This window comes from Rhea americana, unplaced genomic scaffold (genome assembly GCF_003343005.1).
Source record: "Rhea americana isolate MKP2758 unplaced genomic scaffold, rheAme1 scaffold_334, whole genome shotgun sequence".
Taxonomy (NCBI): domain Eukaryota; kingdom Metazoa; phylum Chordata; class Aves; order Rheiformes; family Rheidae; genus Rhea; species Rhea americana.
In genome coordinates this window covers 535,018-560,407 of record NW_028186462.1, presented here as the reverse complement: position 1 = coordinate 560,407, position 25,390 = coordinate 535,018, and the positions used below count along the sequence as shown (strand labels likewise).

The window sequence follows — 25,390 nt, the reverse complement described above, 5'->3', positions numbered from 1 at the left end:
CCTCGCGTCCCCGCGCCCGGGCGCCCTTCTCCGCGGCCGCGCCGCCATGTCGGGGGCGCCCGTGCCGGCGTGAGCGGCGCGGGCGGGCCGAGCCTGCGGGAGGAGGGAGGGCAGCTCCCCGCGCCGTGGCCATGCGGGGCCTGGCGGGCTGCTGGGCTGTGCTGGTGGCCCTGGGCGACTGGCTGTGGGTGGGCGGCGTCGTGCCGCTGGCGGACTTCTACCCCTTCGGGCCCGAGCAGGGCGACGCCGCCACGCTGAAGCAGGACGACGGCGGCTCCGAGCTGCAGCCCATCTCCGTGCGCTTCCCCTTCTTCGGCGCGGCGCACACCGGGCTCTACGTGAGTACCGGCCGCGGTCGCGACGGAGCTGCGGCCGCCGAGGTGGCACCGGGCCGGGCTCGGGCGCCACGCGCGCGGCTCGCGTCGAGGGTTCCTCGGCCCGGCAGGCGCTGGCGGCTGCGTTGAGCGCGGGGGTCTTGGCCGGGACCCTTGGCTCGCCTGTCCCCGTGCGGCGCGGCCCGCAGAGCCACCCCCGCCGCTGGATCAGCGACCGCCCGCTGACTGGGACGGGAAAAACTTCCCAGTGGCCGGCGGGCCGCGGAGCAGCCCCGCGGGCGCCGCGCTTCTGCCGGGACGTAGCCTCGGCGCGGTCCGAAACGCCTCGCGAAAGGAGCGCCCCGCGCTCCGGGGGCCGCTCGGAGCCTTGCCGACCTCGGCGGGACTCTGCCGCTGGGAGCGCCGAGGGCCCTTCGCCTCCGTCCGCTGGGGTGGCTCGAGCTGGACGGGGCGGAAGCGGGGAAGGGCAGGTGGGGTGAAGCGGCTCTGGGCGAAGGCGGGGATCGGCTGGGAAGCTGTCAGGCTGCAAAGAGCGAGGGCAAAGCCTGGGGATCGCGGGGTGAGGAGCAGCCGCGGTGGCCCTGGAAGAAGCGGAGAGGAGGGCTGGGGGACGACTTGTCGAGTTGCTTGGCTGGGGGACGCCAAGTCCCCCGAGAGCCCAGCCTTGGTGCTGCTAAGCCCGCAGATTTGCGGAGGAAAGACCGGAGGAGGGTGGAGGGATAGCAGAGCCCCGTGGGTTTCCTGTGCAGGGGAGGAGGGAGGGGAAGGAGAACCCGCAAGCTGCGTGGGGGCTGTTCAGTGGGGAAAGCGGAGGTAGCTGATGGCCACTGAAGGCAAGTGCTGCCACTGCCACGAGGGGCAGACATCGGCAAGGAGCAATACTGAGAGGAGCCAACTGGCAGATAGAGGCAGCCAAGGAGAAGCCTTCCCTCGTTGAGGCGGGTGGTTTGGGTGCTAACAAAATGGGTGGCAACACCTCTCTCCTGTGCCAGGCTTGCCTCTGTGGGGCCTGGCCTCCTCTGCCTGCGCTGACGGGGAAGGCGAAGTGCTCTGGGCTTGCTTCAAATGGCAGCCCATCCAAGAAGCCTTTGCGGTGGAGCTGGGAGCTGAAGCCCCAACTCCCTGCCCGGCTGCGACAGGCCTATAAGCTGGGGCAGCACGTATCTCCGCCTCCCCCTTCATTTTTCTCAAATATTTCTTTTTTCTTTTTTTTGATATCCAGCCTGAATTGTTCCAAATGCATCTGGATTTACTTGGGGGGGGGGCGGGAATTGGATGGCTACAACTTAATTTGGAGCGTGAAAGTACTAGCAGGATGCTGAGAATGAGAGTGTATATGTGGTGGAGGGAAATCCCAGGTAGGAGACCAGCAGGGTCTTCTTAAGCCAGGGAACCATGCTCAGGAAGAACCTACCCTTCATCAGCTGAATTGCCTGAGACCTCTGGTTTGGCAGAGATTGGGTCAGGTAGACCTGGCAAGGATCCTTGCTCCGCTGTGCTTTGGATACTGGGCAAAATCCTGACACATGCCAAGGAGCTCTCTGGGCTGAGCAGTGGAGTTAATCGTATCTGGGAGCTGGCATCAGAGCCAAAAATACCTGAGCCTCCCAAGACCAGTCGACGGGTGAAGCAGACCTCAGGGCTCCATTCCTGGAGTGGCGCGCCGTGGAGTTAACCTCAGGAATTGCCTGTCCTCCCCGCCAGCAGAGCTTGGCCGCTGGGTAGCAGAGAGAGCCCAGCATGACCGGAGGAGCGTGCATTGCCGGGCTGGTGGATGATTCATGTGTGTGAGCTCAGAGCACACGCGCTGTGGACTGACTGGAGCGTATCACTGAGGGGTGGACACGGTAGGGCTTTGGGTGAGATGCAGGATAAGCAGAGCTGTCCTTTGGGTTTTGTTGTAATGCAATGTCTGGGAATACTCGGAGCTTGGCTGGTGACTCAGATGCCTTCTGTTCCCTTCCGTACAAGCGTAGCTTATCTGTCTTCCTTTCTTCTCCTTCCCCTCCCGTGGGCTGCCCCACACCTGGAGGGACTGCCGGGCTGCTGCCTCCCCCTCCCCGTGCGGTGTAGGGGAGCAGGCTGCCAGAGAGGGAGAGGCTTCTTCCATTTCTTCCCAGACTCCAAGCCAAGCAGAGGGGAAAGCAAAAGTGCAAATAGAGAAATAGGGTCTGGAAGCTCTAGTCCGGCCTGGTTCCTCACATCGCCTGCACTCGTTTGCATCTGGCTACTTGGTCCGAGCAGAAGCAATGTACCCTTTCCCCTTACGTGAGGAGAGCCGCTGTCCCGCCTTGCAGCAGTGCATGGCTTTCTTCTCTGGCTGGCTGGTTTCACGAAGATCAGCCCCCTCATCAGCAAAGGAGTGTTTCATCAGGAGAGCGGCTAACCACGCGAGACTTCCCATCACGTGCAGGCTTTGAGACTGGATGCTAATCTGCCGTGGCAGAAAGGTTAACAAATCAGGGCTCCCTGGTGGTAGCCTGGAGCTGTGTATACTTGGGATTAGATAAAACATTTCCTTCTTGGCCTTCTAACCTCTGAGGATCACAGGAGGGAGGTGTCTGTGCAGACTCAGTGTGAAGGCCAAGAGCTTACCTTGCACGCTGAGGTTCCCCTTTGGAAAAGACAGAGCTTTAACTCAGAAGCGTGTCTGTGAGTTCATTTCTTGCCTGGGGTCCTGGGGTGCTCTCTCAAACTTCCCAAAGATTGCCTCGTCTCAGTGCGCTGTCGCGAGCCCAAGGGAGAGCCCTCCCTGGAAACGCGCTGTGTTGCTGCAGCCAGCGAGAGCCTCTGCCTTAGCTCAGTGTTGTGTGAAAGCTCAGGGACTCTCTAGACTGTGGAAATACCAGTGCTGGAGCAGATGTTGGGAGGCAGCTGGCCTGAGAACTGAGCAGCAGATGTGGAACGTGCCTGCTAATCTACATGTGAGAGTCATTAATTGAGCTGGGAGGATACATTGGCATCTCCCGAGTTCCTATAACTTGTTTCCTTTGAGGATATTAAAATAGAGCCTTCTGCTTTCCATGCTGTTTCCACCACTGAGCGTGCATCGCCACGTGGTTACTGAAGTTTCCCCCAGTGCTCTCCCTGCGTGACTCCAACCCCACAGGAGCGTGGCTGCATGCAACCAGCACCGTTGCCATTCCCCAGGATGCAGGCACACCGCCTCCGAGTGGACGTGTCAGCACGTCCCCAAATGGCTTAGCACAAGGTGGGCTCCGTCATTGCATCTGGGCAAGTCCTCAGGACCTGCATGAGTCCCTGATTCACTGACCACAGTTGCCTTCAGAGGAACTTAAGCATATGCTTGAATATTGCCAAGGGAAAGGTATTCTCTCTTGTGTGCCTTGGGCTGGGAGTCTAGGAAGTGGTTGTAAGGAGGAAGGATGTGACTCAAAAGATGAAGTTTCATGCTCAGCCGGCGGCAATCTTGCCACAGGACTTGGAAGCTCTCTATCCTGCTTCTCTACCAGGACAGGTTTTGTTCAGGTTAGAAAATCTTTCAGCAGCTTCCAGCAGAAGGAACTCTGCAAATGCAAAGTCTGATTGTGGAGGCATGTCCTCGTCCCTCCCACCTTGCTGGCCAGTGTCCAAAGAACCTTGTTTTCTGCTGACACCAAAAGCATCGTGTTTAAACCAGTCCTCCAGGCAATATGAGCCAGGATATTTCAATGCTTGTGATACCCCTGAGCCAGGCTCTGACAACTCCCACCCAAATCAAGCCGCAAAGCCCTGTCCCTGCCAAAGCCAGCAGGACCTAGCAAATGAGCAACTGCTGCGTGTACCCTTCACCTGCCACTATGCATTTGCCATGGGTTGAACAGGCAGGCAGTGTGCTGGGGACCTACCTGTGGCCTCTAGCACTCCAAAAGCCAGTGGTGGTGGTCAGGAGGGTCCTTGAAGCAGTGAAAGGAGCCAGAATTTGGGGAACTCCCGTGTTCTGAGAGCAGAACGGCGTTCCTGAAGGATGATGGAGCTCAGGCTGTAGTGGGGGCAGAAGTAGTGCCTGGTTGTAAAGCCTGTTTTCTTCAACAGGAAAACTTACCTTTTTTCTGGCAGGAGCTTTTGGCTGTGGTCCAGCCCCACATTTCCATGGGCTTAGGTGTGGCTTTTGCCCTCCTTTGGGGTTTACCCTGAAGTTGTCCCTTCTTCCACAGGTCCCTCAGTAACAGGATCACGGAGGAGCTGGTGGGTTTTTCCCCTGAGACTGCAGCTGGCAAGAGGAAATCTCTTTATTTGCCTGGGAGGTTGGGTTGGACAACCTAATGGTCTCTGCTTTGTCGCCGTACCTTGGGGAGCGAGTTAAGCTGACTGCGCAGTTTGGGGCTCTGCTGTGTCAAAGTGAGAGGGAAATTGTGCAGGCTTGGGGGGATGAAGTGCCTGAGGAGCTGGGAGCAGCCGGTGGGACTGGGAGGCTCGCTCGGCTCCCGAGCAGAGCGGACAGGCTACATCTGTTTTCAGAGGCCCTCTCCCAATTCCCTCCCGTGAGCCGGCGTGGGTGGGGGAGGTTTTCTGCTTTCTTGCCGGAGCGCCTGGCTTATCGGCTCTCAGGAATTCCTCCAGGCTGCCCGCGTCCCCAGCGCTCCTAGGAAGTGCGGCCGGGGCGGGAAAAACGCACGCTCCTCCCGGAGACCCAGTCCCCCGCTGCAGGCAGAGAAGCTACCTGGGGACGCGCCGGCGCTGGGCATGGCCCCCTTCCCCGGGGACGAGGGCATCGGGGTTGGAGGGCTCGCTGGGGATGTGGTGTGTTGGCCTGGAAGACGTGCACCTCTGTCTGCCAGGCGGTACCAGCGTGGCGCTGGGCTGCCGTGCGTGCCGGCGTGCCTTGAGCATCCTCCAACACAGCCTGCTGGGGAAGCTGGCTCCTCGGCGCTGCTCGGCTGGGCTCGCGCCGTCAGCGCCAGCCCTGTTTGTCAAAGTTGGCATGTCTCGACGCTTGGCCGTCAGGGCCGCGTACGGGAGAGGCTCCGGGCCCAGTTTTCCGTGCTGAAGGCTGGCCCTGCCTTCCCTCCCGGCTCGTGGCGCCGCTCTGCGCTGTCGGCTGGGAGTCAACGCGGCCCAGCTCTGCCAGGGCCGGCTTTCACAGCCGGGCCAGCTTCACGCTTGAGGCCCTTGCTGTTGTCCCTGTCCCGTGAGAGCAGATGCTGTACCCCATCGCTGTCCCAGGGCACGTCCCTGTGCTAGCATCCTTCCCTTTGAGGACTTCCCAGAGGTGCTAGGCATCTTTTTCTCTTCCTCTGCTTGTCCTCCTAACTCTTTAACCTCAGCCTGCCTTTCCCCAGGAGAAACTTTCCCTGCACTGCTTCGTGACCCGGCCTTGCGTCCTTCGCGGCACAAACTCTTTTAGCCTAAGGTTGTCCAGGGAGCACGATTTATTCTTCCTTGGGGTTTTCTTTGTCAGGTCCACTCTCTTTGAATGGCCCCTTGCTGGTAATGCCGCGCAGCACAGGGAAGACTGGGGTCAGTCCTAAGCCTGGTTTTTGCCCATGGAGTATTTTCAAGGCGCTCTCATTGCAGCCCAAAGTACATGGGGATGCAGCCATGCCTAGAAGCAGCTGCCTTTTGGGAGCAAAGGCAGAAAACTCGAGCCAAACACGGTGAGAGTTCGCAAGACACTGCCCATTTGGAAAAGCCCCTTCCAATAGAAACCGTGTCTATCATTGCTGCTAATGTCTCAGGCCCCAATCCTGCTAGCACATACCTCGCCTTGAGGTGAGCTGGTCCTGGCAGCTCCAGCCAAGCATGTTTTTATGTTCTTTGTAGGGCTGGAGCCTGCAAAGTCAGTAAAAAGAAAAAAAAAAAGGCAAAGTGAAGCAGACTTGATGTGCCACTGGAGGGTTGTGACTTGCCGTGCTGATACATGTGGGACCGGAGTCTTCTGGCATTTGGCCCTGGCCCGTCGTTACACCGAGCAGGCTCAGTGCCTCAAGGCTTGTGTGCGTAGGGAGTCCACACGGAGCATGGAAGTGCTTCCACGGCGCTGAGTCTTGGCGGCCACGGCCATGCCAACAGTCCCTGTCGCAGCATGGGCTGGGGAAAACAGGAGAGGACCCGAGCCTCTGGCTGCTGGGGGCAGTGCTGCTCAGAAGGGGCCCTGCTTGTCCTGCTGTGTGCCCGTGCTTATCACAATATTTTTCTTCTTGCTTTTGAGCAGGGGAGACAGACAAATCCCTCCGGACAGACTGGAGGGTGAGGGGTGGAGGAGGAGCCCCAGAAAATGCTGCGGTCGCCTCCGTGTTTTAGGCTGTGTTGACTTTGAGCCCTGGGTGACATGCAAAGCTGCGCTGTCCAAGCGGCCAGGATTGTACGCAGGGCTCTGAGAAAGGCTGCAAATTCCTGCCCCGGGGGGGGACTCTGAGTCCCTGTTGGTATTGCTCTGCCTGGGGGATAATTGGATTAATCCGCAGGATTAGGGCCTCAGAAGCGGTCCGCCAGGAGTCAGCAGGGGGATGCCTGGAGGGCTCTTGTTCGGATGGCTCGCGGGGCGCTCCCTGGGGCCGACCCCGACCTGGAGCTTGCCTCTCGGAGTGCCGAGCGGTTTCTGGCCACCTCTAGGACGCGTTAAGGCAGGGGAGCGAGGGAGGAAGGGAGGGGTGCTGGGGAAGGAGGAGGTTGCTCTCCCCTTTGCACGCCTGCCGATTTAATGAGAGCTCAAACCCAGCAGGCACAATGGGGGCTGTGTGCTCGGAGAGAGATTAGGAGCCTCTGGCAGCAGCTCAGCCCCTGCAGTTGTGTCAGGGCACAAAAATGCTTCGTGGGCCTTTGCGTGTAGCAACACCCTCGCGGGGCTCTGGCCAAAAAAAGGTGAAGTTTGCCATGCTCAGTGAGGTAGGCAAGAGGTGTGGACGGGATCCCAAGGGTCGCTCACAGTTGGGTCCCATGCTCCAGGTGGCCAGGATAGTGTTTGGGCTCGTGACCTTTCTAGAGCTGAGCCCTCAGCTCTTGGTCCCTCTCAGGAATTGCAAATAGCCCTAATTTTACTCAGGTGTCCAGGAAACAAGGTTTCTAGCCTGATTCATGCAAGGAAATGAGGGAATTGGGTGCTTTCAGAGGCTAGAAGGTGGATGGGGTGATCTCAGCTGGGAGAGACAAAGGGGTTTGGTGCTCCACGTCCACCTGGAAAGTCTCCAGCCCTTCCCTTCGTTCTGGTTAGCACCTCTGTTTTGGTCTCTGCCAGGGGCTTCTGGTTCTAGTTTTTAGTACAACTGAGAAAGTAGGAAGCTGATCTGCAGTGATCTTCCATAAAGAGGGAGGACCTTGTCTGTGCCAGCTCTGTGCTTGCCTAGATATGGAGCTGCCAGCTGCCCAGGGTGGAAATTGCTGTGCCTGTGGGGACAGCATGATAGGGGGGCTGAGCCTCTCCTTTCCCAGCCTTCGTCGCCTCCCTCTGCAAACCCTGGAGGGGAGCACGGTTTTTCCGCCTCAGAGGCCTTTGGGAGCTCCTTGCCCTTATCGGAAGCCCGTATTCAGGCAGCCAAGTGTCTAGCTGCTGTTGCCCAGCAAGAGGCATCTTGGGCCCTGCGTCTCTCTTCCCCCTGCCACCCCGCTTGCGGCTGCGGCAACGAGGCAGCGAGAGTGGCTGGCAGCTGCCGTGGAGCCGGCTTTGCCAGCGTTTCAGGCTCCGATCCCAGCCGGGGTTGCGTTGTGCTCCTCTGGAAGCATCATGGGGTTAAGCCTGCTCCCGTCCGGATTAGCAGAGCAATCGCCATGGGGCACAAAGCCGACTGCGGCTCGTCTGGGAAAGGAATTTTTGCCCACGCACGGCGTTGCACAACGGGCCAGGTGTGCTGAGAGAAGGGGCCCGCGGAGGGAGGGGGCACAGTGCACAGGGAGCTTGTTGCATCCTGTTTGCCTCCCTTCTTCCCTCCCTCCCTCCCTCCGTTTTCTCAGGTGGCTCTCCACGCGACCCACCAGGCCCGCAGCCATTCCTTGGCCTGGCAGAGCCGAGTCTGAACTCGGCAGGCACAGGAACTGGCACAGCACCCAGAACGCTGCCGTGGAGGGAGCTGGGTGCTGCGCTCGCAGAGCACGAGGAGGAGGAGGCAGGGGCATGGGCAGCCAGGGAAGTGTAGAGCCACAGCGTGGCTGCTGCAACAGGAGCAGCTGCCTGAGCTTCTCTTCCCTTCATCCCAGGCTTCATGCAGCAGGGACTGTGGGGTAACATGCTTGAGGGCAACCTGGTAGTGATCTCTATCTGCAGTCCAGGCTCAGCCTTCTGCAACCTGTAGCCCCTGGGTGACGTGGGACCGTGTTGGTGGGCCGTCTCTACACCAGGTGCCAAGCCTGCACAGGATCAGCGGGGCCTGGCACCTGTGCAGGATGGGCAGTGAATCCTGGGCTTGAGTGCAACAAAGAACTGGAGGAAAACATCCAGTCTGGGAGCCTAAGGATTTCACTCCAGCTCCTGCTTTGGGATGGGGTAAAGTCTTGCCCTCTTGAAAATGCGGTGGCTGCTCTTCTATCAGTGCCTCTCTACTGATTTCCAAGGGCAGCTTCACCTGGTGGGGCTGGGCCCAACACATTTGGTTGCCCAAGGTATCTTTGCATGGCCCACAGGCAGCACTGAGCGTGCAAGCAGATTCCTTTATATGTGGCACTGGCAGCAAGGGTGCCTGTCCCACACAAGCCATCTGGTTAGAAGCATGGGGCTGAGCATCATCTCAGTGGCATCTGTTTGAGATGAGCCTCGCTAGAGGGCAAGCTGAGACGCTCCGACACATCATCTGGGTTAAGCACGGGAGCTTGCTTGAATCTCGCTTGTCTATAGCCTGGTGATTTTTCCCAGATAAAAATACCAGTTCTGCAGTCAGGTAGAAGAGGCCTTCTTGTTTGCAGTGCTCCTGCTGCGATGCCATGCTGACTTTGTATGAGGAGGCTGGGCCACAGAAGACGCAAGAAGACCAAGAAACAAGGGCCCAGCTAATTTGCAGGTCTTTTATTTGATCTTGGACTTCTTGGGCTTGTTTGAGGCTTGCTTGTTGAGGTTTTGACTTTTAGAGGGAGACTAGATGGCTGTGCTGCAAGATGTTGTACGAATCTGGTAAAAGAGGGTGGCTAAGTTGAGAGGGAAGAGATTGGGGAAGAAAAGAGAGGCTTGGAGAAGTCAAGTGTCTCCTAACAAGTCTGTAGCAGAACCAAGGCTATACCTAGGTCTTAGAGCTCTTCTTTGAGGGTCCTCACCCTGCAGCAGTGGGGGCCCTCAGGAGTGAGGGTGTGGGTGACAGGCAGAGGGACTCTCACCTGCACAGGCAGCACTGTGTGTTTTGCTGCAGGGCTCTCAGCACCTTGGCCTAGAGAAGGCGCAGAGCTAGCCTCCTGTTTCCCAGAGGTCACGCACTGGACCTGGCCTCAAAACATGCCCTTAGCCATGTACTTGTCACGGGAAGGGGGATGATGATGGTGATGGGGGAGCGCCCCAGCTGCAGGACAAGAACCTCAAGCATGAATCATGAGTGCAAAAGGCTCACCTGGAAAGCTTGACCCTTGAGGCTTGCTCTAAGCCCCTACCCCTCCTTCTTTTTTTTTAAAAAAATAGAAATCTTGGCTTCAGCTCTTTCCCATCTTGCTTTAATAATGGGAAGAATGTTCCTCTGCGGACATGAAAAGGTTACGAAGGGTTTGTGAAACAGGAATCGGATTCCCCTTAGTCATGGCAACGACTGCCCCGTGTTTGCACGGAGGGCCTGCCTCACGCTCCCGCTGACCGGCGGCTCCGCGGCACGCTCCGCTGACGGCAGCCCTCTCGCTGGGGACCTTTATTAGCAGCCCGGAGAGCCGAGCCAGCGCAAATTAACTGTGTCAAAGCTTCCTGGGGCTGGAAAGCCTTCTTGAGAACTGAACGCGTGGATCCTCTCCAAGCTGCTCTGGGTGGGACTAAGGGGATCAGGAGTGCAGTTGTAGCGAATGTAGCGTGGTTCCTGATGGGACACGTGTTCCCAGCTCCTTTTGTAGCATTTAAGCCTGACACTGCCTCCTTTCTCCATGTATGCCCAAGTCTGCATTTGCTATATGGGCTATGAGCTTTCTCAGGCAGTGACTCTGGTCTTAGCTCAAGGTCTTCATCCCCACCCTTCCTCAGGTGACACAAGAGCCCATTCCTCCCAGCAGGCACCCATTTCCTATCCTACCAGCCCAGTGCATGGCCACAGCAGTTGTAAATGCAGCAAAGTCAATGACCCACTCAGATTTCCAGGCTGGAGGCCATGTGGCTACACTGTGTCCCTGCAGAGAGGCCACCACGTTGCGCATCTGTGCAACCCAAGCTAGGAAGCCCAGCAGGACCTCCTAGCAAAGAGGCAGCTGCTCAAAGGATAGTTAAAATCACTTGTGCGTGCACCCTGGGCACTCGGCTGTTCTCTGGGCCAGGAGGAAACTCCTTCATAACTCGGGTTAAACGTAGCGCGGTGGTATACGTTGCTCAAAGCTGCGGTGCTGTGTGCTCCTGCACACCTCGCTGCTGGTCGCAGAGAGGGCCCTGCGGGCAGGGCGAGCAAAGCAGCACAAGGAGGATGAAAGCCCTGCAGCAGTTGGTGTGTGGCAGAGCGCTTGTAGGATGTCCTCCCAAGCCGACTCAGGGCTGGCGTATCTCTCTCTGAGCACTTTCCCCTTGCTGCTTCTGCTTCTTCAGGAGAATTTCCCCATGTCAAGAGAGGTTTTTCTTTCCTTTCCTGTCTTGCTGCATCCCAGATCCTGAAAATAGCACTCCGACCACGTGCGTTCAAGGCAGAGGCTACTTCCTCCAGCTGCATCTTGTCTCCAGGCAAATGTGTTAAAAGCCCAGGGTGATCTCAGCTCCCTTTGGGAACCTCTCCATCCGCTTTCCCCCACCCCCAGGGTGTTGCCTGCATAGGATGTCCCGTGTCTGGATGTTTTCATGCCATTGCAGAGCAGGCGAAACTCTGTTAAGTGTCCTTTTATTTATTTACTTATTTTAATGAACTCTCTGAAGCCTTGAAGATCTCCTTTTGGCCTGAAGGCCCGGATTTGGTACTTTCTCCCCAGCTGCGGCTTGCGTCCCCTGTGACCCGCAGCCATAAATCAGGAGCGCTGCTGTTGCTTTTGCAGTGGATACTGCAAGTTGGAAGAGGCTGCAGCTAGACACGAGAGCTCCCTACTTTCCCGCCCGGAGCTGACGTCCATGCTAACCTCCACTGGGCTGAAAAAGGCTCAGGGCTGTGGTCCTGCGCTGAAAAACCTTTGGGCTTTGAGTTGAAGCAACTCATCTTAATCAATACCCCGTGTTGATTTATGCCCATGAAGGAGCTGTCCCTAGCCCGTTCTTCGCCGGAGCCCGGTGCTTCCCGCACAATGTTCCTGTGATTCGTGGGCTGGGCCCAGATTCCTGGGCCGTGACCAGCCTCTTGCACACAGAAAATTGCTTGAATCCAAAGTTTGCTCAAAAAGGCAAAACAAAACCCCAAAAATGTAACACCTGCATTTCAGCTCGAATTCCATCTACAAACAGCGTTCAGGCCTATTTCCCCTGGAATATTTTCACTGTGGGTTTTCATTTGGGCCAGAGTTCAGAGCGTTCGTGGTTTCTTCTCATTCCTGAGATGTGAGATGAGCTTTGTAAAGCACATGGCAAGCGAAGGAATTAGCTAAGTTAGAGGGGGCTTCGCTCACAGCGCTGGTGGTAGTTTTTACGCTGCCTGGTGCTGGCTCTCCCGCAGCGGCTGCTCGGTAGCACGTTCGAGCTTGCACCCAGGATGCTACTGGTTGTCTCCAGCCCACTCTGCCACACTCTGCTCTTGAAGGCTGAGACCCCTAGGCAGTCCGCAGCGCAGAGCAGCTTCTCCAAAGGGCCACACATCCTGTGACTCTAATTGGCTCAGCTGATGAGTGCGGGAGAACAGCTTTGCACCAGCTCAGGGCCTGATTTGGGCCTGAGGACTAGAGAGCACCTTCTCTGCAAGCCCGTGAGGGTGGTTGCATGTCCCCACGTGCCTGGCATCCTCAGTTTTAACAAGAGCAGCCTACAGAGGTGCTGCCTGCAGGTGCCAAGCCAGCACCTGGGAGGCTTTTGATGGGATGGTGGTACTTGGTCACCTGGGGGAAATGAGCTGATTAGCTTAGCCGTTCGTTAGCTAGCTTGGAGCACTAGGAGAAGAGCTGCTGCCCGATCCCTGCCCTGCAGCCCCAGGGCAGGCTGGCTGGCTTCACCAGCTGGGTTTGTAGTGGGGTCTTCTGCCTGTGGTTTCCTAGGAAGGGCTGCTCAGTCGCTTGCATCTCTCTCTTGCTGCTGCTTGGGGCTTTGAGGCCTGGCAAGGAGCCCTGAGGTTGCCCCTGAGAGCTTGGGGTTATTTTTGTCCCTTCGCTCGGGGAAGGCGAGGGCAGTCGTGTCCTTAGAGGGTCCCTTCAGACCCCGTCCTGGCTGAGGTGATGGCGGTTTTGAGCGGACGGGTTGGGTGGCAGGGCTTTCTCAGCCCCCTTCCTGGAGGACGTTTGCACGGACGTTTAGCCAGCCGGGTGCCGGGCTCTGCTGCCGACAGGCGTCTGGGGCACCGGCACCGGCAGGGCAACCCAAAACGGCCCGGGCGCTGTTTGCTTAAACCACTGCGGCTGCCGCAGTTTTCTCAGCTGCTCCTGCTTCCTCTGGCCCGTCTCCGGCGGGAGAACAGGGCCCGGCTTGTTCAGGCTGCCTCCCCGGACCGCCGGGCTCGCCAGCCTGCGCCTCCTCGCCGGCGAGCGAGCGGCGAAGGCAGGAGGCAGGGGAGAGGCCGGCTTTCCCGTCCGGGCCGTCGGCGCTGAAGCGAGGGGCACGTCTGCCCTTCAAAGGGCAGGAAGGGGAAGCGCTCAAATATTTATGGAAGGAGAGGGGAGAAGGGGAAAAAAAAAAAAAAAAGAAGTTAGAAAGTGCCTCCAAAATAAGAATTCAGCCCTGCTGACGGTCCCTCGGCCTCTGGCTGCAGAGGTGGGGCAGTGCTGGCGTGTCGAAGCCTGAAAACGTCCCCAAAGAAGCGTTTGTGCCGCTCAGCGCTGGCTTGCGTTGTCCTGGCTGTACGCTCCAGCGATTTAGGCAACCTGAAACACCTCGTGGCACCCTCCGAACGGGAGGCATGCGCCCGAGGCACAGCCAGGGGCTGCCCTGCCGCTGCTTTTTGGGTGCCACTGTCCTTTTCCGAGGGATTTGGCCGGGGAGCCCCGCTCTGCCCCGTGCCCTCGGGTGAGCCACAGAGAGCAGATCCCGACAGACTGGGTCCCTCCGGGGCCCAGAGGTGCCACCAACGTGCAGGAATGGTGACGGCTCGAGCCCAGGCCCTTGGAGATCACACGGTGGAGCAGAGCTCCGAGCGAGGGTCCCCTGTTACGTGGTGACTCTTTCACCACCTGGCCGCCCGTCGTGACTCTTCGCTGCTGTCATGCTTGCCTCTTCTTTCCCCTCTCACAGGTTAACAACAACGGGATCATCTCTTTCCTGAAAGAGGTTTCCCAGTTCACGCCGGTCGCGTTCCCGATTTCCAAGGACCGGCGCGTGGTAGCAGCCTTCTGGGCAGATGTGGATAATCGGCGGGCAGGCGATGTGTATTACCGGGAGAGCAAAGACCAGGCCATCTTGGAGCGAGCGACCAAAGACATTGCACAGTATTTCCCCGAGTTCCCCGACTTCTCCGCGCAGTGGGTTTTCATTGCTACCTGGTACCGAGTGACCTTCTTCGGGGGAAGTTCGTTCTCTCCAGTGAGTGGCTGGGGCATTAGCATGGGCACCAGTAGGTGATGGAAAGCAGGCGCGCCACAAAGTCCTGCCTGGTCCTGAAGTGCCAGAGGCTGATACTCTGTCACTGGCCCGAGGGGAGCGCCCTCGAAGAGAGGAGGTCGGAGACGTCTTCCTCTCCTGTGTGCAAGCTCTTACAAATTGGGGGCAGCAATTTTTTAAAAAGAGTTTCTGATGGAACCAGAGCTTTGGCACCTTTCTACAACAGCTTTGCTCGTGTAACATCAAATTGCTGCTGTCCCATACCTCTGTAGTCATGAGTGGGACTCAGCTGAACCCAAAGACTCTTGCTCAGGTTAAGCAACCTGAAGGCTCAGCCCAGTGCAAAGAAAGCCTTGTGGCACTTCTCCACTCTCCCCAGCTGGGTGACTGCATGTAGCTACCACCAAACTGCTCGGTGTATTCAACTGGCTGGCATTCACCTGCTGCTGCCCACTGCAAAGAGGTGGGTGCCAGGTGTCCCAAGCACAGGTGCCCTCGTTTGCTGTTTTTCAGGGTGCTTGTTAGGGGCAATGAACCCGGTTTCTGCTCTTGGCCATCCTGGTGATGCAATGTTCGTCGCCTCAGAGCTAGTTGCCCCTTTGGTTCCTTGCTGCAACAGAACAGCGCCTGTAGCACCAGCTTTGCAAAAGTACCCCCTTCCCTGTGCCCTTTTGAGGCTACAAATCACTGGTGTCCCCCTTCTCAGGCCGTTGGATTGCGTTTGTGGAGGTCATGCACGTGGAGTCCAAATGTTGGACAGATTATGAAAGCTGATCTGAAAATTTCTCCCTGAATTCTTGTTCTTTCCGTTCCCCTTCACTATAGCACATCTCTCCTGGATTTGGCTACCTCATAGGGCTGAGCATTTGCTGTAATCCATCGTGGGAGTCAGCTAAAGAGACTCAGCCAACATTATCTGGGGTCATATCTAAGCTCTAGGGATCCAAAGACAAATGTATGTATTTAAATAAAAGACATCTTCATGTTCAGAGGTGCAGTACCCTGGAGAACCTAGTGAGACCTCCACCTTTCTTTTAGAGATTTGAGAAAGGCCTTGCAGCCACACACCACTTTTCATAGTCCCCCAGCCTGTGGTGGCCCATCTGCCTTTATATGTGATTGCTGCCACTCAAGCTGTTCCTTCAGTAATGCCACTAGAAACTGGAATTTCTCTCCAAAAGGAATTGCTGCTGCCTGGACATTGGGGTTTCTTTTTCCTGAATGCAGGTAAAAAGCTCCCAGCTTTCTGTAAATTGAGGAGGTTGGCACAAAAATGTGGAAATGCTGCTTTTTGACACTGCAACAGAAGCAAGCTGTTTTGCGGCCCCTGCCCAGGCAGCTGTGCGGAGAGCTGGGAGACCAGAACGTGGGCAGGAAGGGCCTAGCATTGTCACTCCTACCGTGCCCGTGGACACTAAGATCAAGCCAGCCTGAAACCGCTTGTGTCAGATTCCCAGTGGAAAATTCTGCTGAAATCTCTTTTTCTCCTCCTTTCCCAGTCCCTGAGGACAAAGTAATTAAACGGCCTCTTCTCGTAGGGGAGGATCAGGGCTAAAAGAGACACCCCTCTGCCAAATGTTACCATCTTCCCAACAAGCTTGCCCTGCTTGAGCATTTTTTTCTGTCCTCTGCTTTTTTGGACCACTCTTTCCTTGGACCCACGTTCCTTTCTCTCCTTCCATCCCCTCACTGCTTTCTCCTCTTCTTCCTGCAGGTAAACACTTTCCAGATAGTCCTCATCACAGATGGCAAGCTCTCCTTCACCATCTTCAACTATGAGTCCATCACCTGGACCACGGGTATGCACGCCAGCAGTGGGGGGGACTTTGCTGGGCTTGGCGGCATCGCAGCTCAGGTAAGCAGTGAATACAGTCGGTCGCTCCCAGGTAGCACATGAGCCCTACGAGCCCATTGCTGCTATTTGTTTTTACTAGATTTTTTATTTGTTACTAGCAGCACAAAGCAGCCAAGGGATTTTTGGTGGTGGCTGTTTCTCCCTCCTCTTGCTCTTTTTTATTTTTTATTTTTTTTTTAGGTTCTTAAATATCCATGTGTTCCCTCATTCCCAAAGCCGAGACCATATAGGGGACTTTGTTATAATGAAATCACAGTTCTTTTCCTTGGCTGCTGCCTCTTAGTTCCTTTTCCTTCCTAACCTCAGACTTTAAGAGCAGTTCGGCAGCTGCTGCAGCCAGCACGGCTTTCACTTGTATTTTTATTTCATCGTTGCGTGTGTTGTTGTGCTTTTTAAAAAAAAAAAAAAAAAAAAAAAAAGTACCCTTTCGGATGTGTGAATTTACCACCAGTTGATCTGTCCTTGGCTCCCTGCCCGCGAGTCTGCAGCAAGCAGGAAATTGCAGGTGTAAAGGAAACGGACACGTTTTGAATCCCAGAATTCAATAGTGCGGATTTTATGGATGTAAACAGAACAGTAACCGCACACCTTGGAAAGTGGACAGCACTCCAGGAACACCCCGCCCTCACACCAGCCAAAGAGAAGCGGAAGTCTCAAGGAGAAAAAAAAGAAAGAAAGAAAAAAATCGCTTGCCCGGTGTTAGGGAGTTTGCAGGAGTGTGCAGCGAGCTGGGCCCGGGGTGGCCAAGCAGCCCGCCGGCCGGGGCTAGCTGGGCTGCGCTCCCCGAGTCGTTGCCACCTAGCGTGTCTCTGCCCTGCCTTGTGCGTGCAGGGTGCCGGGGCAGAGCAGATCTTTCCCTAATCGCCCTCGCGTGCTGAACGCGGGCGGCCGCGGGGCTCCCTGTCGCCGGGCCTGCCGCGCGCGGGCAGGGATGGAGCGGGCAGGCCGGCCGCTGCGCCTTTGCTTTTACGCCCGGTTGTTGTCCTTGTGCGTGGATGAGGTTGATCGCAGAGCCCAGGTTGGAAAGGATCTCTGGGGATCATGTGGCGCGCTCCGCCTGCTCCCGTGAGGGTCAACTAGAGCAGGTTGATGAGATGCTCCCTCTTCTCGTGGGTATACCAGATCCCCTTGTGGCAGGGAAGAATTATGTCCTTGTGCTGTGATTTATTCTCCCCAGGAAGGGGCTGGTGAGGTCCAGGTTGGATGGAGCTTTAGGAGGGAGTTAGGTACCAAAATTCCCAGGCTGGATGAACTGGTTAGGCCGAGCTGTGATCCACCTTGCGCGAAGGAGCCCTCCCAGGCTGTGCTCCGGCCCTGCTGGCTCCTAGTGTCACGTGGCCACACGTGTCCCCATCATGCACTAAACAGTCCTGCCGTGGCAGAGGGGTCTCCCCACGGGGAGAGAAGAAGGTCAAAGAAGTCTGGGCAGTAGCAGTCTCATATGGTCCCTGCAGATACCCCATCTGAACAAGTATTGTGCTGAGGATCCCGTGGTCCCAGCGCTGAACGAACAGGTTGGGTCGGCGGAGGAGCTGAGCTCCCGCAGTGAAAAGCCCTCTCGCCTCCACCCACCTGGCTTCCATTTTTATGCACTGATGTCTTTCTACTCTCTGCCCTTGTCTTCCCAGGCAGGTTTTAATGCTGGTGATGGAAAGCGCTACTTCAACATCCCCGGATCTCGCACTGACGACATCGCTGACGTGGAGATGACGACAAATGTGGGTATCCCCGGGCGCTGGGTGTTCAGAATCGATGATGCCCAGGTGCAAGTGGGGGGCTGCAGCAATACAAGTAAGAGGACAGCAGTTAGGTTTATTTAACACCCAACCCAACCCCAAACTGTTCTCCAGCCCTGTCTTTCCCTGCCTCGACCCCCACCCCCATCTCCCTCCCCAAGGGGAGAGAGCAGCAACCCGTGGGATGGAGACAGCTCAAAGGGTTTGGGGTGGGAGGGGAGGCAGTGATGGGGAGACCGTCCTTGGAACCGCCAGCCCCATGTGTGGCTGCAGGAAGCCCACAGGGCATCAGTGGTGTGCCACAACCAGTGGGAGCTGTTTCTCCACTGCTTTATGCCCTGGGATTGCCAAGTTTGTTTGGGGCCCGGCCGTTTATGCTACTGTCAGTCATGTTGGGAGGCCGTGGCTGAGCATGGCTCTCTGGGGGTGCCAGGGGGTGGTGATGAGGAGCCCTGGAGAGTGACAGTACAGAGCTGTGCCCAGAGGAGAAACACTGATCTAACTGAGGAAGAGGCAGGGCCACGGTCAACCTCAGCCAAGCCGCAGAAGCGGGGAGAGCTCCCTTCTCGCTACCGGGCTGAATCGGGCCTGTTTTCATGGTGGGCCCGAAGTGCCTGGATGGCCAGCCCTCTTTCCAGGGTCTCAGGAAGAGCTGGGGCTGGGAGGAGGCTGGCCCCGCACGTGCCGTGGCGAGGGGCTGCACCCAAAGGCTACCTCTGTACTGGTACCCCAGGGTGAGAAAGGGGCTGGAAAAGCAAACAGGGAGGGAAGGGAGATCTTCAGGAGAAAAGCAGGGGCAGCAATGCATGAGAAGCGAGGAGGGATGCTGGGGAGGAGGTTAAGGCACCCGTGTGGGATTTCATGGGCCTCACACCCAGGGAGCACGCAGGGCCAGCACCCTCAGGGAGGCTGGCCTGCCCCAGCCTTAGATTAGCCCGTCCCACCGGCACAGAGACCTCAGAGGTGACTCCTGCCTGGGTACACTGGCAGCGGGCAGCGCGGAGAGCAGTGCCTTCGGCCGGCCACAGCGCCCCGTGCCACCGCAGCAGCCCGCGGGGCCGCCTGGCCTTGGCGTGGGATGGGGGAGCGTGGCCAGAGGAGGGCGGGTGGGCGTTCTGGGAGGGCCGGGCCGCGCTCTGTGACCGCCTGCCTGCCTCGGGGCTCTCCCAACACATCCCCCCGTGGAGCCACTGACCTCCTGTTCCTTGTCCCTGTTCCACCCTGGCTGTGTTTTCTTACCTGCTAATCTACGTGTGTTATGTGTTACCTGTGGGTTTGCTTTATACAGGTTCCCCCGTCCCTCTTTCCCTTCGGCCCGGGCGATAAGCAAGGGCTGGCCCTGTAACGCTCCACGTCTGTCCCCCCCCATCCCGTGGGGCAGCTCCCCACGGAGCTAGCCCTGCATACCCCTGTGCCTCTGCCCCTGGTGCAGCAGGAATAAAAGCATTTGCCTCCCTCGCAGGGAGCCTGCGAGGAGCAAATCCTGCCCTGCTACGAGGCGCTCAGCCCCTGAGGGCTTCCTAAGCACCCTAGAGAGCCAGGTTACGAGAGCGAACCTAATGCACAGACGACGTGGCGCTGCCAGGGGCCTGCGAAATGGTGCTGGAGAAGGGGCTGGGCGGACATGGGGACAGACCCCCGGTGCTCGCCTGGCTGCGAGGCAGCGCGTTAGCCCTCCCACGGGCACGCTGTTAACGAAGGGCCCGCTTGTCTCCCCAGCCTCCGTATGCCTGACGTTGCGGCCCTGCCTGAACGGGGGAAAGTGTATTGAGGACTGCATCACGGGGAATCCCTCCTACACTTGCTCTTGCCTAGCAGGCTTTACGGGAAAGAGGTGTCATATCGGTGAGTGCCGTCTCCACCTTTGCACCCTCGTCTCTGCCCTTCTGCTTCGAGAGCCTCGCTGCAATCTCCCCTGCCTGCAACGACCCGGCAGTCTAGAGGGAGCAGAGTCGTCCCTGTCTGCCCAGTTCATGCCTTTCAGCCAGCATCACCGCTTGCAGCTGGGTCGCTGGCTGCCAATCTGTATTTTCCTATGGCTGTTTCTTTCTCTGCCAGGAGGAGGAAGCTCTCCCTGAGCTCCTGTCCTCCCCTCACTGCTCTTTTGCAGATGTGGACGAGTGCCTCTCCCACCCATGTCAAAATGGAGCCACCTGCATCAACAACGTCAACAGCTTCAGCTGCTCCTGCCCTCCGGGCTTCAAAGGTGCCAGCTGTGAGATCGGTGAGTGAAGGGCACTTGGGCAGCCCTGCACAGATGTGGCAGAGGAGCGGATCAGAGCAGGCCCCTCACTGCACTTGAGGAGATGGTCGTCCGTCATCCCAGCAGGCAGGAAGGCTGGGAGTGCTGGGCATCCTGGGTCTGGCTGCAGTGCTGTGTTGCCTTCTGCCCACAGAGTCTGGGCTTGAAGGCATCTGAGGAAGCCTGGGAGGATGTATCTAGCTGCCCGAGAAGGAGATGCGTGTGCCTTGGTGCCTCCTCTTTGTAACTGGATGCTGTGCAAATGGATACAAGGGACGAGCTCAGGGCTCTGATGCCAGGCCCAGCTCCAAAGGCAGTAGAGAGGCAACCAAGTGGCCTGTTCTCAGGTGCCTAATATTCAAGGGGGCTTTGCCCCCACTTAGTATCACCTTTCTGCCGTGCCCACTGTTGGTGCTTGTATGTAGGGAGGGGAGAGCAGGGTTTGTCTGGGCAGGCTGGGGAAGGACAACTTGTAGACGCTTCCTAAGAGTCCGGACTGATGACAGCCAGATCCTCTCGTGCAGCCTTTCTTTTGTGCATGGTGGCCAGCTGCTGTTAGACACGCGAGTGCCTGTGGAAAAGGGTCTGCTTGCTCTGGAAAGCCCCATGCTGAGGGGGTACTGCTGCTTCAGGGAGGCTCTTAGGTCTCAGGGCTCGTATGGCCGGTGGGAGCTGTGCTGGGCACTGTGACAGGCACCGAGCGCTGCAATCTTGGATTTCAACTTGCTGAAAGCAAAGGAAACTTTGCTCTGGCTGTCAGTGCTTCCTGCCGCTGGCAGCCTGCTCCGAGGAGAGCTCATCTCGGCATTGCTGCGGGAAACTCTCCCCGCCACCTCTCCCTTATTGAAACAAGCTGGCTGTTAGTACTTAAACAGAAGTCTCGGAGGCCCCGCTCTGTGCGAGGCTCTCACAGGTGACAGTTTGGTCCCGAGCCCTTTGAAGTCATCGGGAGCTTGCCCAGTCTCCTTACAGTCTTGTGCCCAGCTCGTCCCCCGATGAGTCAGTGTTAATCCAGACGTCAGGGGGAAAAAAAAAGCCATCTACCCGGCCTCCACAACACCTCTCCGCTCCTGTGGGCGTGGGGACGGCAGCAAGGGCTGATTTCCAAAGTGCTCGTTGAGCACTCAGTGGAGTGGGAGCCAGATTTCCACAAGAGCATATGGAAATCTAGGTACCACAAATAAGGGAAAGGAGAGGCGAGGGCAGTGTCTGTGAGCTCTGCTGCCGGGATTCCCAGGAGGAGCTACCTCAGAGCCCGCAGCCCAGGCCCACCATGGCCTGCTTCCCCCACCGTCGGCCTCCACTCGCTGCCGGGAAGTGCTGCCAAGTGCTTGGCTCCCAGTGAGCCTCTCTTCTGGTGGAGAAGGAGTGCGGAGAGTTTACTTTTGGGGAAGGGAGAGAGAAACACCCAATGTCTCACACCAGCATCCAAAAAGAGAAGTTGGATGAAAGGGCTGCGCTGTCCAAGGGAGGGTTCTTGTCCAGTTTGTGGTGCCAACTGTGTGCTGTGCCTGGCTCTTCCCACCTTGCACATCCCAAGCCAGACTTTGCGGGAGCAAGGGCGACGGGGAGAACGTGCTGGGAAGGCACAGAGTTTGCTGGAAAGAGCTCCAGCTCGGGACGCAAGTGCTGTCCCCCATTGCAGTACGTTTTGGGCAGCTCGGATTTGCTCCTTCTGCAGGAGGCAGAGTGGGAAGCACAACACCTCTCCCTGCTCTTGGGGTCTCTGCTTCCAGTAGGCTGGGTCTTACAGCCTGGATGTGGGGCCTCACTCGCAGAGGATGTTTTGCTCTGTTCCTGCACTTGGATTTATTCCTCCCTCTTTTCTTTGGTGCAGAAGAGTCGCCATGTGAAACCAAAGTGTGCCAGAATGACGGGAAGTGCCAGGTGGCAAATGGGACCGCAGTGTGCTTGTGTCAGCCGGGATACACAGGAGAAGACTGCGAGACAGGTGGGGACCAGCAGGCAGGAGCGGGCACAGGAGGGAACGTGACATTTCATCCTTCAGCTTCACCTCCAGCTTCACCAGCTGCCCTTGTTCCTCTATCACCAGCTGTAGTTTGGGTAGCGTAGGGGTCTGCATTGCTGTTTATGTGGCGTTGATTTTTGCAGTGCATCATCTTCCCCCCTTCTGACCTAAAGCACCATCCTTGTCTGCCACCGCTGGCAAGCGGAGAGTCCGAGGGGAGAGAAGAGGTAGAGCGTACAGCCCACCGATGAGGGTCAGGAGCAAAAGGGACAGTGGCTGTCTGAGAGGGGCATGATAAGAAGGACAGGATGATCTCTAGGAGTGAGAAGGACAGCATCTGGGAACAGCAGGGCAACGTCTGCCTGCCTCTGCAAGAGCGCTCAGGGTTGTTCCCTTCGAGGCTGTACTGAAAGAAAGGCTGGAAATCTAGTGCGTGGCAGATGGTTTAAATTCCAGCAAGACTTAGGGGAAGTGTGTGTTAACACCCTGCCCCAGCGCACTGACCAAGCAAGCAACAAAACAGTCCAGAGCTCCGTCCGTCTGCCGGCAGCTGGTGTTCCTAGATTGCTGGCTGGGTAGCGTGCGGAGCAGTGGGGAGCTTCAGCCCTCCCCACGGTCCCTGCGCGCAGGGCAGGAGGGGAGACCTCGGGAAGGGGAGGCATTCCCCTGAAACGGGGCTTAAGGCAGGTCCCTGGGAAAGCAGTTTTGTTTTGGATATGTCCAGCGGTACGAGCCAGGACAGGAGCAACTGTAGCAAGTCGGCGGCTGGCCGGAGTTTGAGCGCGTGTCTGATCAGCCCTTGCCTTGCAGAGGTGAACGAGTGCGACTCCAGCCCGTGCCTGAATGGCGGGCACTGTGTCGACCTGGTCGATAACTACACGTGCGTGTGCCTGGAGCCCTTCGTGGGACAGCGCTGCGAAATAGGTGCTTGGTCCCTCCTGCTCCCGGGCCAACCCATGGCAGGTGCTGAGGCTCCGTCCCCAGGGTCTCGCCGGCTCTCTCGGCCCTTGCAGCCGCTCTCTGGGGACCTGGCCCACAGCCCGGCTCTGCTCACTGCTTTCTCCCTTTTAGATCCTTCCTCCTGTGAGGATCGGAGCTGCAGGAACCGGCAGACGTGCAACTACATCCGTCCCGGGCGCTACATTTGCACGTGTTCCCCGGGTTATTACGGCAACAACTGCCAATACGGTGAGCAGAAGAGCACCTCCTCAGCTAGTGCAGGCCAAAGCAGCTCAGCTGCACAGGGTCAGGCCAGACCTGATCTTCATGCTTGGACATGAAGATTAGACACCGGGTTTTTTAAGGGAGGTAGTTGTAGTAAAGCTGGGCTTTGCAGCAGGAAGATACAAAGGGCTTGGCCTTCCTGAGAAGAAACTAGGAGGAGGCTGCTTCAGCCACAGGTCCTGCCAAAAGCCTTGCTTGTTGGAGCGCTGGTAGGCAGCAAGCGCAGCGAGGTTGTGGTAGGACCTGGAAAGAGGCATCCCTGACATTAAGCTGTCAGACCACATGCGCTCTGTGTACCCTGGGAACAGGGTGTTGCGGCCCCAGGCTGAGACTTCAGCCCAGCCTCTTTTCTGCTGGCAGGTGGGCCCAGGGTGCCCAGTGCTTGCCTCTCCAACCCGTGCCAGAATGAGGGCAGCTGCCTGGAAATGGAGCAGGGCTACGTCTGTGAATGCCGGGAGGGCTACACTGGGCAGGACTGTCGTGACAGTGAGTACCTGGGGTCTTTTCTGGGGGTTGTCACATCTCTAGGGAACCCTTCCAGGTGGGTTTGTCTGCTGCCTAGCAAGAAACAGCCCCAGCAGAGCCCATATGTGGCTCCTGGGCTGAACAGTGCTCCATATCTCTGAGAAGAGGCTGCTAGCACAGCACCTCCTAGCAAGGTAGCACTTGGACATCTGATGAGGCTTGTTGCTGCAGTTCAGCTAAACTCCCCTCCCAGGTGACATCCAGCAGTGTCACTCAGCTGCCCAGCTCCATAAGTACAAGCCCAGCAGACCAGATCCTGGAGAGCTCCTTTCTCATCTCTTACAGAGCTGTCCGAGGGCTGCGAGTGCCGCAACGGGGGCAGCTGTCTGGAGGGGAACGTCACCATCTGCCAGTGCCCACCGGGATATTTTGGTCTCCTCTGTGAATTCGGTAAGTGAAAGCTTCTTGCTGAGTGCTTGGGCTTTCTGTGTTGGCTCCCTCTCCTGGATATTAAAGCCAGCCAGACTCCAGGCAAGCACTGGACAGCTCAGTCTGTGCCCAAAGCTGGCACGGTGCCTCTGTGCCGTGAGGTTGCTCTGAGTCTGAGCCACATATGCAAGACGAAGCTGGGGAACACTGTCGCAGGAACACCTCCTCCTGGAGAGAAAACAACACCTCTGTCTCTGTTGCTGCACCTTGAGTTGTGCCTTTCCCAACTAGCTTCGCCCCACATGCTAGCTTCAGAGCTCTCTGTGCTTCCAAAATAGCCCTCGCCATTTGCGTGGGCTGCAAGTTGGGGACACAGAGGGCCTCAGTCCCTTCTGCCACCTCTCCCCACTCTGCAAAGTTGAGAAACTCCTGTTACTGGCCTGTTTCCGGCCAGGCAGCACTGGCTGCTGCGTCGTTGTTCTGCCAAGATTTAGCTAACGGAGGTGGGCTCTTGCTGTGTGTTCTTGCAGAAGTGACCGCCACACCATGCAATGTGAACACGCAGTGTCCGGACGGCGGGTACTGCATGGAGTATGGCGGGAGCTACCTGTGCGTGTGCCACACTGACTACGGCACCAACCACAGTGAGTCTGCTCAGCAGGGACACAGCGGCGGGGCTGCGGGTGCACACAGGGCTTATCGTGCCCGGGGGGAAAGCGGCCACAGGATCTGTACAAAAGAGCGAGGTGTTGGCAGGAGTAGCAGAAGAGGGGGCAGAGTTGAGGTCGGGGAAATCAAGGCTGGTGTTTGCTGGGGGACGTGAGTACTTGTTTAGCACTGACCACAGCTCACCTCCATGCCCGCACCCTCAGCGGTGTGGGCTGGCTGGAGTGAGCTGTCGCCAAGTCGGTGGAGGAGCAGATGAAATGCACCCGTGGGTGGGATCCTGCTCAAAACTAATCTGCACGTTACCCAGGGGAGCAGCTCTTGCACGCTGCTCGTACGTCCTCTGTGACACTCAGTCTGGCTTTGCAGCGATGCCATCCCCCTGCGACTCAGAGCCCTGCCTGAACGGGGGCTCCTGCGAGGTTCATGACGACTCATACACCTGCGAGTGTCCTCGAGGCTTCCTCGGCAAGCACTGTGAGAAAGGTACCCAACACAAAGCTCCCCTCTTAGCGTGGGGAACTGTAGGTGGGTGGGAGAAGAGCTTGGCTCATGTCGGCATCTGTGGAAAACAAGTGACTGCACACCCAGCTAGGGCTGGAACAGGGTGCAAGCCGTGTCTTCCCATCTCACAGAGTGGAGGAAGGATTGCCTGACTCCTTTCAGGGGCTCCTGATGGTTACAGCAGCCAGTCCAGTTGCCTTTATTTCCCATACCATTGGTGTTCAACCCTCTTACTTGCCTGAGCTACAGGCCTGTAGCTCAGCGCTGTA

General features: G+C 57.6%; 1 protein-coding gene across 3 annotated transcripts in view; it reads left to right on the top strand.

Annotated features, from left to right (window-relative positions):
- Window positions 1–110: 110 nt before the first annotated feature.
- Window positions 111–25,390, top strand: part of SNED1 (sushi, nidogen and EGF like domains 1) — a 37,447-nt gene continuing 12,167 nt past the window's right edge. For all 3 annotated transcript variants that reach the window (XM_085311180.1, XM_085311179.1, XM_085311178.1), the window contains exons 1-13: window positions 111–338; window positions 13,726–14,013; window positions 15,746–15,886; window positions 17,515–17,677; window positions 19,342–19,467; window positions 19,733–19,846; window positions 21,702–21,815; window positions 22,644–22,757; window positions 22,905–23,021; window positions 23,418–23,543; window positions 23,868–23,972; window positions 24,482–24,595; window positions 24,987–25,103. In XM_085311180.1, the coding sequence (XP_085167306.1) occupies window positions 132–338; window positions 13,726–14,013; window positions 15,746–15,886; window positions 17,515–17,677; window positions 19,342–19,467; window positions 19,733–19,846; window positions 21,702–21,815; window positions 22,644–22,757; window positions 22,905–23,021; window positions 23,418–23,543; window positions 23,868–23,972; window positions 24,482–24,595; window positions 24,987–25,103 (1,846 nt within the window). In that variant the 5' untranslated portion in view covers window positions 111–131. The remainder of the gene's footprint in view (window positions 339–13,725; window positions 14,014–15,745; window positions 15,887–17,514; window positions 17,678–19,341; window positions 19,468–19,732; window positions 19,847–21,701; window positions 21,816–22,643; window positions 22,758–22,904; window positions 23,022–23,417; window positions 23,544–23,867; window positions 23,973–24,481; window positions 24,596–24,986; window positions 25,104–25,390) is intronic.